Below are 13,428 nucleotides of genomic sequence, written 5' to 3'. Positions count from 1 at the left end.
ACTCCCCACCAGCAGGGGTCTGTCCCACTCAGCCCTTTTGCTGATTGCTGACTTGATCTGTGCCAGGTAATAATCACTGAACTTGCGTTAGGTGCAGGCACTGCTCTAATCCTGGGCTACAACAGTACTCACAACAGGCAAGAAGTTCATCATGGAGTTTGCATCCTCCATGTAAGGATGTAGGGGACATAGACAATAAACGTAGTCTTGCACTAGAGAAAAGTAAAGTGAGGAAGGGGTGCGGGGGTGACAGGGTTGCAGTTTTTAAAAGGTGGTCAGGAAGGTCTCATGGGGAAGTGAGACCCTGTACCATTCGACTTTCAGAGCCTCCAGCAGCCAGAATGGTACCCGTCCACCCTCTCATATCAAGGCCCAGATCCCAGAGAGAGAAGGAGAGGGGAGCCTTCCATGGGTTCCTGTTACCCTCTGAAATACTCTCTCCCTTCGGCCTTTTACCCCTGTCTGCCTGAAAGCCAAGCTGATCTCTGTTGTCCAGAGGCTTCCAAAGAATCCAGAATGCTGTGGCGTGCCTATGTGCTCTGGCTCTGTGTGGGTTGCCCTCTGCTAAGAGCTCCCCTGTCTTCACCCTCAGTCCTCCCAGTATCCATCTGGGTGCCAGGTTTACCCACAGCTTCAAGGTCTCCTGGGTACAAGGCAAGGACAGAACCCCTGCCACCACCCTCCATCCCCCCAACCCCACAGGGGTGCCGCCAGCTGCCAGCAGCTTTAGGGACAAAGCAAGGTCTCCAGCTGCTTAGGTTGCCATGGTGACATCTTCACATTTCTGCAGTACACAAGGAAGGAGCAGGGAGTCTGGGACCCAGAAGCCAGTGCCCGGTTTATAGACCCCGAGCAGGAGCTGTTGAGGGACCGGACTGCAGAGAGAGGAGGGCTTTCCCACCACCTCACTGGACCTGACCCCTGGGCTGCCACTGCTGCCTGCGAAGGGCCAGCCAGGCTGCAGGGGGGGCTTCTCAGCCCATGGTGCCCAGGCATTCAGAGCTCAGCTTCAGAAGCCAGTGGCCCTGGATTTAACTGCTGAGTTTGTCCCTTCTAAGAGAGTAACTTACATCACTGAAGTTTCAGTCCTACGTGTAAAAGACAAGCATGGTAATACCAAGCCTGCAGTGAGTGACAGGCAGGTATTAAACTAGCCTTTCTGAAGTGCTTTGCCTGTGTTGGCACAGAGCAGGTGTTTCTTCGGTTGTGGCTATTATAGTTGCTATTATTATTAGGTTTTGTTCTGCTCTTAGGGGTGGGAATCGAGACTTAAGTGTTTCCCCGAGCTTCCAGATGGAGCAGTGCAGTGACTTAGCCATCTCCCTGAGGGTACAGGGAGAAGGGAGGGGTCACACCAAGGCTTGAGTTTCCTGGCTTTTGTCTGGGTCAAGGCAAAAACTGTGCAGTTCTAATTTTAGGAAGAGACCTCTTAAGTGGAGCAGAACAGAGCTGGATAAAATGCCCAACTTGGGTATTTCTGGGGAAAAGGACATGTAAAATTTATTCTGCCTTTACATATCCAGTCCTGAGAGTCCCCAAGCATCCCTGGATGTAGAGCTTTGTTTATTGTTTCTAGGAGAGTTGGAGAATGCCCAGAGCATCCTGCAGCGTTGCCTAGAGCTGGACCCCACCTTCGTGGACGCCCACCTCCTCATGGCCCAGATCTACCTGGCTCAGGGCAACTTTGCCATGTGCTCCCACTGCTTGGAGCTGGGCATCAGCCACAACTTCCAGGTGCAAACCCCTCTGCCCTGTCACCCACTCAGCGTCACACAGCTCAGTTAGCTGCAGCCTTCACTTGCCTTGGGAAAGCAGCCCTAGAAGCTGCCTGTATCCCCCAGTCCCTTCTGCTGCACAGGCTCTGTGGGCCCCTGTGGCTTTCTGTCCTCTGGGTGCTGGAGCCCCACCTCTGCTCTGTTCCTCTAGGTCCGAGACCACCCCCTCTACCATTTCATCAAGGCCAGGGCCCTCAACAAGTCTGGGGACTACCCAGAAGCCATAAAGGCACTGAAGATGATCGTAAAATTACCAACTCAGAAGATGGAAGAAAGCAAGAAGTTCCGTGGGCCCTCGGTGCGGCCCAGTGAGCGGGTATCCATCCTACTGGAACTGGCAGATGCCCTCCGGATGAATGGGGAACTGGTAGGAAATGCCACACTCTCTTCCTTGGTGCTCGGGCAGGCTGGAGGTCCAGAGTGGGCCTGGGAACCAGGCTCTTTGATTCTGGCTGATGTCTCCTTGTGCTTTATTTGAGTCTTTATTCATTTGGGAGCCTATTTCTCCCCTGCCTAAAAGGCTTCAGTGACTCCCATTGACCTCAAGATCAAGTCCACGCCCTGCTGAGCCCTGCATGATCTGTCCCCTGCCTACCCCACTGTCCGCATGAGGATCTCAGGGAGGCAGAGCACACAGGCCCATCAGGGCCACCACAGATGGTTGTGCAGGTTGGGCAATACACTGTTCCAGTGGATGCCGGTTGTGTCCCCTTGGAATTTTGCAGTGTACAGCCTGCTCAACTGTATGAGGCAGCCCTGGGGCCTTGGATGGAATGGCTGAGCAAAGGCGGGGAGCACCTGGGCATCCTATGCTGGTACACAGGAGCAATGGGGAACACAGAGTCAGGGGCAAAGCCTAGGGGAGCTGGATTCCACGTACTCCCTTGGCCTCACTGGCCTCACCTGCTCACCTGCTCACCGGGAGGGTGTTTGCCAGCAGAGCTCCTGGGACATTGGACTTTCTCCTGTGATGATCCTGGCATAGAGAAGAAACCAGCCCATGTGGCCTTTTCTCCTTAAAGTTAAAAATGGCAAAGATGGGAGTGTGAAAGCCTGTTTATTGTACTTTCCTCCTTTAAATCTGTCAAAAAAAGAACACAAGAATTAAGAGTAGAGAAGGAATCTCCATCTGTAACAAAATGTATTCAGCTGTTGATTGAGGGCCTGCTATCTATGCCAGGCGCTGCGGTGGGGCCTGGGGGTAAAGGAGAACAGGCCAGCAAGAGTCCTATCCTTTCACAAGTTCCCATCAGGGGAAGAGAGAGAAGTCAGGGTGCAGTGAGGGGGAGTGAGGTTCCTGCATTTGCTTGAAACTCTGAACTGGAGATGTGGTCACACCAGGAAAAACAGGGGCATCCCTAAAGGAACCCAGCTCCAGGGAGGGTTACTGACCAGGAACTCCCTGTTGAAATGTGTCCGTGGTTTTCTCTGCCCTGGGCCCCTGTCTAGAAGAGATGGGCCAGAGGAAAGAAAGGAGGGAAGTAACCTGAAAACCAGTTTTGCAGCTTGCTTTGCTAAAATAACAGATCTGTGAGCTGTGGCCTTCCCTGGGAGCCATGGGGTCCATCCTGAGCCCAGCTTCTCACCGCCAAAGGGAGGACCCACAGAAAGCTAAGGGAAGATGTGCTCCCAGGGCCGCTGTGCCAGGGCGCTCTCTCCCCAGCCTGGTTCTTGAGAAAAGGGCAGGGTTAGATGGAGCTGTTCCCCTTAGAGGATGAGTGGTGATGGGAAGGGGTCCAACATGGAACTATAGATGGTTATGAGAAAGGGAGGGAGGGAGGGAGGGATGGGAGAAATGAAAGAGAGGAAAAAGAAGGGAGGGTGGAGGGGAGGAAGGCAAGAGAAGAGAGAGAAAGGAAAGAGAAATAACAAGAAAAAGACAAGTAGAAATTACACTTTGGGAGAAAGAATACTATAAAAAATAGAAGAAATATTTTTTCAGGAAACTTTTCTGCACTCAAGGAAAATAAAAAGAACATGGAATCTTGTAAAACCAGCTCAAAGTAGAGCATAAGAGATCAACAGAGGGGTCCTAGTAAAACAGGGAAAGATGATAGGTCAGCTGGCAGAGTTAAAGAAAGCAGCCCCAGGAAACAATGATAGCATTATAAAATTATAAAATGCAGTCCCTTGAGAAACCTAGGAAGTAGGCTTGCCCTTGCTGAATTGACAACAGACTTTGGGATGCCCAGGGCAGGTGCTCACAGTCAGGGCTTTGGTGCACCCCAGCTGACCCCACCCTCCAGGAACAGTGGCCATGGACACGCAAGGGCTCTCTCTCCTTCCTGCCGCTCTGAGGTGGAGGTGGGCCATTGTGTCTTGGCTTCTGTGTTGCAGGATAGCTCCCAGCTGTCTCCGTGTCCCGTGTCTCTCTGGGGGCAAGAGTGGAAACGGGAGGGCGGCTTTAAGCTTCCCAGAAGAGGTTTTAAGTGTTGTCAGGCCACATGTGGTGGGTGACGGCAGATGGAGGTCTGTTGGCTCCCCATGTCTTAGCACGAGGCCACCAAGATCATGCAGGACGCCATCAACGAGTTCAGCGGTACGCCAGAGGAGATCCGCATCACCATCGCCAACGTGGACTTGGCCCTGAGCAAGGGGGACGTGGACCTGGCGCTGAGCGTGCTGAGGAACGTCACACCCAAGCAGCCCTGCTACACGGAGGCCAAGGAGAAGATGGCCAGCATCTACCTGCAGACGCGCAAGGACGTCCGCCTCTACATCGGGTGCTACCGGTGAGCTCTGACAGCCTCCGCCCCAGGAGCGTCTTAGGGAGTGTTTTCTCCAGATTGTCCCCTGCAATCTGGGTCTTCAGAGTGTGTTTGAGGAAAGTATGGACTTTCCCATGGGTTAGAATTTGAGCGTGATGGGTCGGTCCTGTCGCCTTGCTGCTGAGTTGTGAGGATACAGGGCTGCATCTGCCCTGAGTCATGCTTGCCCATGCCACCATGTCTCACATCCTGGGGGAACCATGGTTCTGCCCTGGCCCCTGGCCCCACTACTCCTTGAGGAAATGTTCAGCAACTCAGATGTGACCGATGTGAGCAAAGGAGGATGGAGAGCACGGGTGGATAGCCCCAAGCTGCTGCCTCTCCGACTTGACATTGGGACCTCAAGGGTCCCTTCCCTGTCCCCTTTCTCAGGCAAAACTCCATCTCTGCAGGTCAGGTGGAAGGGGAGTGCTGTCTGGGGCATTGGGGAGGTGATGCCAAGAGCAGTGGGAAACCAATAAACAGTGGGGTGACAGTCACACTGGAGGTTTAGAAAGAGCAGGCTGCCTCGTGAAGAGGGTTGAGGGGCTGGGAGCGGAGGTCAGAGGAATGGGTGGAAGTGCTGGCAGTGGTCCAGATGACAGATGAGGGGAGCCCGGACGAAGGGCTCCAGCACCTGCCTCATATGAGCTAATAAGTATTGGATAATGAGTGACTGAATGAATGAATGAATGTCAGCCAGAATGAACGGGAAAGAGGAGGCAGTGGATTCAGGAATAGGAAGGACACACAGGTCTAAGTGCAGGTGCTTACTTTTGCAGGGAGCTCTGTGAACATCTGCCCAGCCCCCACACCAGTCTGCTACTGGGTGATGCTTTCATGAACATTCAGGAGGTGAGTGAAGGCCTCATGGCCTTGCCAAGTGGACCCCCAGTCTCACTTCTCCCATGAGAGAGACGAGAGAGACCCCTGACCCTTTCCCCCATAGCCTGAGAAGGCCCTGGAGGTCTACAACGAAGCCTACAGAAAGAACCCACACGATGCATCGCTGGTCAGCAGGATTGGGCAAGCTTACGTGAAGACCCACCAGTACACCAAGGTCAGGCTGGACTCGGGTGGGGAGGGCCAGCCCAGCAGGGAAGATGGAGGAGGGTGCATGGGTGAGGGGCTGCATGGGAGGGGAGACCCTGCTGAACTGGGTGCCAAGGGGAAAACTCAGCAACTCCCCACCCCCCACCCCCACGTACTGAGGCTGAGGTTTGAGTCATGTGCCAGCCAGGAGGCCTTCACCTCAGAGGCTTCTGTGTTCTGGAGGGGCACGCAGTGTGCGGTGCTCAAGCGTATAACCAGCCCTGATGCCGACATTTCCTGTTGGCACCAAGGCAATTAATTATTATGAGGCTGCTCAGAAGATTAGTGGACAGGACTTTCTGTGCTGTGATCTGGCTGAACTGCTTCTGAAGCTGAAGAAGTTCAACAAAGCAGAAAAAATTCTGAAGCAGGCACTGGATCATGACTTTGGTGAGGCAGCACTGTAACTCAGTCCCCTAGCATTCGGAGCAGACAGACTGCCCTCGGCCCACACCCTCTTCTCCTGCAGAATGGTGCAGGGGACGGGCTCTGAACCTAGCCCCCCTCCTTGGTCCATCCCCCGCTTCCCAGGGGCCAGAAAGCACTAATTTGAGTTTCCATTTTGCAGTCAAAGACATCCCATCCATGATGAATGATGTCAAGTGCTTACTTTTGCTGGCAAAGGTTTACAAGAGCCATAAAAAAGAAGATGTGGTAGAAACTTTGAACAAGGTAATTGACAAGTAGATGCAAGCTCTTTATCTGCTATTTCCTGATGGGAGCTGAAGATAGGATAGAATAGATAGGACTGGAAGGCTCCAGGCCTGGTCCTCAAAAGAGGATCTAGGTTACCACTCTGCCCTCCACCTTCCATTCATTCCCCCGCCCTTGCTCTTTTACTGATGGTGCACTCAAGTCCTCTGAGCCCAGCTGAGCTGGGCTGGAGAAGGCAGGGGGTCAGACAGTGCCTTTGTCCTCAAGGATGCTGATGCTGATGGTAACAGACAATGCCAGCAGCTCCCTTGCACTGAATGCTCTGTGCTGAGTTCTGTACTCGGCTTTTTGTTTTCTTATTTAATTCTCACAGTAGCTCTTTGAGATGAGCTCTGTGACATTCTATTTGACAGGTAAGGCTCAAAGAAGTTAAGAAATATACCCAAAGTCACTGCTAGTAAGTGGTGGGACTGAGATTTGAACTGGGTCTGGCTTGTCCCAACCCACACTCTCCCCACTGGGCTGCCCCTGATGGGAGACTCCTGGCCATTCTTGCCACGCCCTCCTCACTCCTCTATCTGAGCATGTGGCCTGGCACTTACCCCTGGGGTGTGTTCTGTGGTTGGAGAACATCTCTGCTTGAGATGACGTATTCTTTTGTTTCCCACTGGCTTTCCATTCCTCTGTTTGGCCCTCGGTGAACCAAGGGCAGACTTGTGCCCGCTTCCCAAAACTTAACGCTGGCATCATCATTTCCTCTTGCCCTGATGCTCTCTGTTTACTCACTGGATCATTGTATGTCGTGCACATTGGTGGGGGCTGCCTCAGATCCCAAGCAGGGCATTATTCAGAATGAATACACCCATCAAAATGCAGCCTGTGTTGAGTACCTACTGTGTGCTTGGTCTAGCCTGTAGGACAGCTGAAGCAAATTAGACGCAATGAGTGCCAAGGTGTGATGGAAACAGGTAAACAAGTTGAGTACAATAGAGTGTTTTGTTCAAGTGCCTTTGCTTCTGCTCCTGCCCCAGAGGCAGTGCCAGCTCGCCTCCTGAGTACTCAGCCAGTGGTCTCGCCTGTCCGGAGTGACCTACATTTGCTCAAGCGCCCTTGAGATGCCCCTTCTAAGACGGCTGGCCCTGAGATGAGAGCTTGGGGACTTACTGTGAATTGGCCTGAGATCTGGCACATCAGGCTCCAGGTTTCTGATGCTGAGTTTGCTGGTTTCCCAAGGCCATGGACCTCCAGTCTCGGATCTTGAAGCGTGTCCCCCTGGAGCAACCGGAAATGATCCCCTCCCAGAAGCAACTAGCAGCCTCCATCTGCATCCAGTTTGGGGAGTACTACCTGGCCGAGAAGGAGTTCACCAAGGCAGTGCGGTCTTACAAGGACGCCCTCTCCTACTCGCCCACTGACAATAAGGTGGGATCATTAGAGTGAGACCCTGTTCCGTCTCTTGGGGCACAGAGCCTTGCAGAGCTCCCTGTCCAGGAGTGGAGGCCAGCTCCCTCTCTGTGTCTCCCTGAGGAGCTGCAGGTGCAAGGGGCAGGGACCCCTGGGCCCCCACCCACTGCAGCCCTCAGAGCAAGGCTGGAAGCCCATCTTTGGACAGCCATACGTGGTGGGTGGAGCAGGGAAGGCATTACTGAAAGACACTGCAGGTTAGTCTGGCGTTTTCAGGTCCCCCTTATAGGTGGAGAGACGATGAGAGGGTAGTTGGCAGGGGCTCTTTGGGTGTGAAGCCCAGGCTAAGCTTCCAAGGAGGTTTGGCGTTGCTCAGCAGGTGTGGCTTCAGGTAGCTGGAGTTCACGCTAAGGAGTAGATGAAGAGCTTAGTGACAGACCCACTCGTGTATTTAATATGCTCTCACTGAACAGGTTCCCGGTGTGTGCCAGGTACTGTGCTAGGCCCTGTACCTACTCCTTGCCCACAGGCTGCCCTCAGGCACAGGGTACAAACAAGTACATACACAGTTCTAATACCATGTGATACCCGCAGGGGGCTCAGGGCACTATAGGAACTCAGAAGAGGGGCACCTGTCCCAGAGTCTGGTCTCAGAGGGCCTCCTGGAGGAGGTGAGGTCAGAGCTAAAGCTGAAGGATGAGTATGAGTTAACCAGATCCTGACTGTCAGAGGTTAGTAAAAGGCCTGGTGTGACTGGAGTATTGGGTGGGAGACTAGGAGGACCAGAGACATTTTCCTAGCAGATCAAAGACATATTTGGAAGGCAGAGCTGATGCAGGAACAAGGCATCAGTCCCCAAGTTTTCCCATGATGCTCATTGCTTAGTTATCATATCCAATCTTGTCCAGGTGGAGCTGGAGCTGGCACGGCTCTACCTCCTGCAGGGGCACCTGGACTTGTGCGAGCAGCAGTGCGCCATCCTCCTGCAGACCGAGAACAACCATGAGATGGCCTCTGTGGTGAGAGGCTCCGGGACCTCTTCCCTGCCCTCCCCAGCCCTGTGACCACATGCCGGCTACTTCCTAGCCCCATAACCCCAGATGCCTGGCTGACCTGCCCCCAAAAGTGGACTCAGCACTGGACCTGCTGTCCTTCAGACAGGAGGGGTGGGCTGGCAGCAGGGGGCAGCATCGACCTCCCAGGCCACTCTGAGGGAAGGTGGGGAGGCTGATTCACTCCAGGGGAAACCACACCCACGGGTGAAGGCACGGGTGGGCCAGGTTCCTGGGGCTTCGGGAAGTGTGTGGGAACAGCCCTCCCCAGTGCCACCTCTCTCTCCCTGGTCACCCAGACCACCTCCAGGGCTGCCCCAGCGGAGGTGGAGAATCCCCATTCCACCTCATCACCTGGAGCTGGCAGTTCTCAGATGGGGGCGGAGGGACCGGTTCCGTGGGTGTCTACCCCTGGCTTTTCCTTCCCACTTCCATCCTCACCCACCTTCCCCTTCCCCAGGGCCGCCCCGCCTCTTGGGCTTCTCCTGTGGCAGCTTCTCCCAGTGCCCAGAGAGGTGACAGGAAGGAAGTCCTCTCCCACTTTCCCTCCTTACTGCTCCCCACAGCCTCCCCAACACGCCCATGCAAGTGGCTGTCCCAGCATTGTGGGTTTTTCTGATAGATGATGGCTGACCTGATGTTTAGAAAACAGAAATATGAAGCTGCCATCAATCTCTACCACCAAGTCCTGGAGAAAGCGCCAGGTAACTGCCTGCCTGGAGCTGCCCACTGAGACTGCCTGTGTCAGTTCCCACCAAGCCAGGGCTGCTCTCTCCTAGAAGGGTGGGCCCTCTCCCCTCCTTCCTGACCGGGCAGGGAAGCCCCTTCCTCTCTGATTGTTCCCAGAGAGGCAGGAAGCTGATAAAGTCCCAGTGGAACATGCTGGCCCTTCCCAAGTCCAAGGGGCCAGTTCCTGGTCTCAGGCAGGGCAGCAGTTGGCACTGGACCCGAGACAGCCTGTCTGTCCCCAAATCACAGACACTGGGGCTCAACAGAAGTCCCTTTTTGAGGTCACAGCCACCTGAAGGTGGCTAGAAATTTACCTCGATATACAGCTCCATTCCCACTCACTGCAGCATAAAACCACCTTTTCTTGCTGGAGAAGGCTTGGGCCGAACAGGAGACTCAGGCTGGAGCCCCAGTCAGGCCCACAGCAGAGTCGCCCAGAGGCCCAGCAGATTGTAGCCGTTAGCAGTGTGGGTCCTGGAGCCAGACCAGCTAGGTAAGAATCCTGGTCTTTCACTTACCAGCTATGTAACCTTTGGCAGATTGCTGCACTTCTTTGTTCCTCAGTCGCCTCATCTGTAAAATGGGGACAATAAGAGTACTTACTTCATTGTGTCTCACTGGAGACCAGTGGAGACACTGGAGCTGCTGGGATATCCCTGCTCAGTTCAGATGAGTAGTGTCTCCTGGTCCTCCCTCCCCTCTCCCTGCCAGGTCACAGAGCACCCTGCCTGAATTAGCAATTGGTTATCACAGCCTGGAGATTTCTGCTCTCTTCTTTTAGACAATTTTCCTGTATTGAACAAACTAATCGATCTGCTGCGAAGAAGTGGCAAACTTGAAGATGCCCCTGCCTTCTTTGAATTGGCCAAGAAGATGTCCAGCCGGGTGCCTTGGGAGCCAGGGTTCAACTACTGCAGGGGCATCTACTGCTGGTGGGTTGTAGGGGGGCGGTGTCTGCAGTTATGCGCAGGAGGCTCTCCCTAACAGACGTACAGGGCTTTGCTAGGGAAGCAGAAACTCAGTTTCCAGATCTGGAAGTAGGGAGACCAGCGATCCTGCCCCTGCTTTATGCAGATTCCCAGAGTGAGCCTTGTATGTCCCTGCAGTCTCCAGGCCAGATTCCCTATCTGATTCTTGGTGCTTCTCTCGTCCACCACAGGTACCTAGGGCAGCCCAATGAAGCCCTGAAGTTCCTGAACAAAGCGCGCAGGGACAGCACTTGGGGCCAGAGCGCCACCTATTACATGGTGCAGATCTGTTTGAACCCAGACAACGAGATCGTGGGTGGAGAAGCTTTCGAGAACCTGGTGGCTGAGAGCAAGTGAGGGCCTGGCTGGGCGGCGAGGCAGGGGCGGGACCCTGGGGGAGGCACGGAGAGCCTATGGCCTCTGGGTCGAGGCCCGGTGAGGGTCACAACGGCAGGCTGACGCCCTCCAGCTCAGCGTCTGATGCCTGCGGCTCCACCAGCAGGAAGGAATGGGAGCAGCACGGCGTGCGCACCGCAGAGAAGCTGCTGCGGGAGTTCTACCCGCACTCCGCCTGGGGCCAGACCCAGCTGCGGCTGCTGCAGAGCCTGTGCCTGCTGGCCACCAGGGAGAAGGCTAATGTGGAGGCGGCCCTGGGCACCTTCATTGAGATGGCCCAGGCCGAGGTGCGCGGGCTACTGGGAAGGGAGGGCAGGCAGGAGGGCAGGCAGGCGGGGAGGGTCCCAGGGCCCGGCGCGACAACGCCTGCTTCCCACCCCCACAGAAGGACAGCGTCCCCGCTCTGCTGGCCATGGCGCAGGCCTACATGCTGCTGAAGCAGGTCCCCAAGGCGCGCACGCAGTTGAAGCGTCTGGCCAAGGCTCCGTGGGCACTGGCCGAGGCTGAGGACCTGGAGAAGAGCTGGCTCCTGCTGGCCGACATCTACTGCCAGGGCAGCAAGTTCGACCTGGCCTCGGAGCTGCTGCGGCGCTGCGTGCAGTACAACAAGGCGAGGAGTGCGCCGCCATCGGGACGAGTGGGCTTTGGGGATGAAAGAGGTGGGACAAGCCGGGGCACATGCACCTCAGAGCATGGGGAGCAAGGTAGCCCCCGACCAGGGACAGGGAAAGGGGAAGAGAAATGGGAAAGGGCCTCAAGGTCGAGGGGCCTGCCGGGAGGGGTGGGTGGAGCCTGGAGAGGCTTTGGCAGGTCAGAACGGGACACACTAGTTTCAGAATAACTGAGAAGGGGGCTCATGGTCACCCCTCGCCAAGAATGCGAGGTGCTGCTGGGGTCTCCTAGTGGTTTGGGCTAATGCAGCCCACTGCCCATCCCTGGCTCCCACTGTGTCCCACCCCAGCGCTGGGACGGGATGTGGCTTCCCCTCCGCGGAGGCTCTGACCGGCTTTCCCTGCAGTCCTGCTGCAAGGCCTACGAGTACATGGGCTTCATCATGGAAAGGGAGCAGTCCTACAAGGATGCAGCCACCAACTACGAGCTGGCCTGGAAGTACAGCCATCACGCCAACCCCACCATTGGTAAGGCAGCCAGGCCAGGTGTACCTGGTACAGGAGGGAGGTGGGCACAAAGCCTGTGTTCTGACTGTTGTGGGAACCCGAGGAGTTTTCGGGTCATCCAGGTGCCAGCCCTTATCTGTATTCTCCCTGCCCCGGGACAGGCTTCAGACTCGCTTTCAACTACTTGAAGGACAAGAGGTTCGTGGAGGCCATCGAAGTCTGCCACAATGTGAGCTGCTGGCAGTGGCGGGGGGCTTGGTGCAGCGGCGGGGCCCCCTGCCTGATGTTTCACACCCCTTCTCTCTCTGTCCCAGGTCCTCAGGGAGCACCCCCACTACCCCAAAATCAGAGAAGAAATTCTGGAAAAGGCCCAAGGGTCTCTGCGGCCATAGATGTGGTCAGTGGGAACCAGGGTGGGTAGAAGCCATCAACCTACAGAAGTTTCATGGAGGAGTGGGAAGTGGGTCAGGGGAGAGAGGTTCAGAGAATAACATAGTCTTCCCCATTTCTTTATTGTGTGTGGTTAATTTGAATCATGCCTCATCTGGTCTAAGGGGCACCCCAAGGCTTTGTGTTTTTAAGGCACAAGAAGCAGTTTTGCTCTGGGGAAGAAAGAGATCAGCCACCTTAGCTTCTGCTGGGCTTATTGGACAACTTCTAATGGGCCCCCCTTCTATCCCAGACTCTCAGGGAGCAGAGAGGAACAAAGAGGTGATTAAAAAAAATACCCTACAGCTATTTTAATATTTTTATGTCAGCCCATAAATGCCTCCCCTCTCCTGTCTGGTCCCCAGAATCCTGGATTAAAGAAGCAACCGCTTCTCCCTGCCAAGCTGCCCACTGCATCCTTCCTGGCAGTGGCCCAGAAGTCCTACTCTGTCCATACATTCTGTCTCCTCCTCCCCATGTCTTAAGCGGGCCTCTGCTGGTCCTTATCAGTTTGGGACAAACCTGATTATTCTTGCTTTGGGCAGGAACATACATCCCAAGGAAAACTAGTTCTCATTTCAGCTTTTGTAAAAGACAGTGACCAACTAATTCATCCTCCAGAAACCCTTTTAAAACCTAAGGGGACAAAACCAGTGGTCCCTAGTTAGATGAATAATGTTGATTGTCACTGACAAGAGGGTGACAGCAGTCACCTTTGCTGTGTTCCCAATACCTCTCTTCCTGTTTTTCAGGATGGCAGTAATGGGCCAGTCTGATCTCATGGGAAGGAACTCTGAATTGGGAGGCCTAGAGTCTCCCCAGGTGACCTTCCCCTCTGGGTCTGTGTCCCCCTCTATGGCAGGAAATTAGACTAGGTCTGTGTGTTCCCAATCATGACAAATCCCTGCCAGTGATATCCAGCAAACATTTTTAAGTTTAATAACTGTGTGTTTAAGTATCTTCTTTATATAACAGAGAAAAATAGCACAACAAACTTGAGAATTCGTGGGTGTTGTGGCATAGAATGGTTCTAACTTTTAAGCATATTGATAAAACTGATACAA

General features: G+C 54.5%; 1 protein-coding gene across 15 annotated transcripts in view; it reads left to right on the top strand.

The window, feature by feature from the left end:
* The window catches only part of TTC21A (tetratricopeptide repeat domain 21A), a 32,091-nt gene extending 18,784 nt beyond the window's left edge, over positions 1-13,307 (top strand). For 3 of the 15 annotated variants that reach the window (XM_064496717.1, XM_064496714.1, XM_064496725.1), the window contains 17 exons: positions 1,577-1,734; positions 1,927-2,142; positions 4,269-4,507; positions 5,305-5,377; positions 5,472-5,582; positions 5,866-6,004; positions 6,183-6,286; positions 7,502-7,690; positions 8,581-8,691; positions 9,347-9,428; positions 10,235-10,385; positions 10,613-10,774; positions 10,921-11,104; positions 11,203-11,427; positions 11,836-11,956; positions 12,097-12,133; positions 12,250-13,108. In XM_064496717.1, the coding sequence (XP_064352787.1) occupies positions 1,577-1,734; positions 1,927-2,142; positions 4,269-4,507; positions 5,305-5,377; positions 5,472-5,582; positions 5,866-6,004; positions 6,183-6,286; positions 7,502-7,690; positions 8,581-8,691; positions 9,347-9,428; positions 10,235-10,385; positions 10,613-10,774; positions 10,921-11,104; positions 11,203-11,427; positions 11,836-11,956; positions 12,097-12,133; positions 12,250-12,679 (2,732 nt within the window). In that variant the 3' untranslated portion in view covers positions 12,680-13,108. The other 12 variants (XM_064496724.1, XM_010974808.3, XR_010384932.1 and 9 more) reach the window with 11 other exon arrangements.
* The last annotated feature ends 121 nt before the right edge of the window (positions 13,308-13,428 follow it).

This window comes from Camelus dromedarius, chromosome 17 (genome assembly GCF_036321535.1).
Source record: "Camelus dromedarius isolate mCamDro1 chromosome 17, mCamDro1.pat, whole genome shotgun sequence".
Lineage (NCBI taxonomy): Eukaryota > Metazoa > Chordata > Mammalia > Artiodactyla > Camelidae > Camelus > Camelus dromedarius.
The sequence above is the reverse complement of the archived record's forward strand: the minus strand, read 5'-3'. Positions and strand labels throughout refer to the sequence as shown.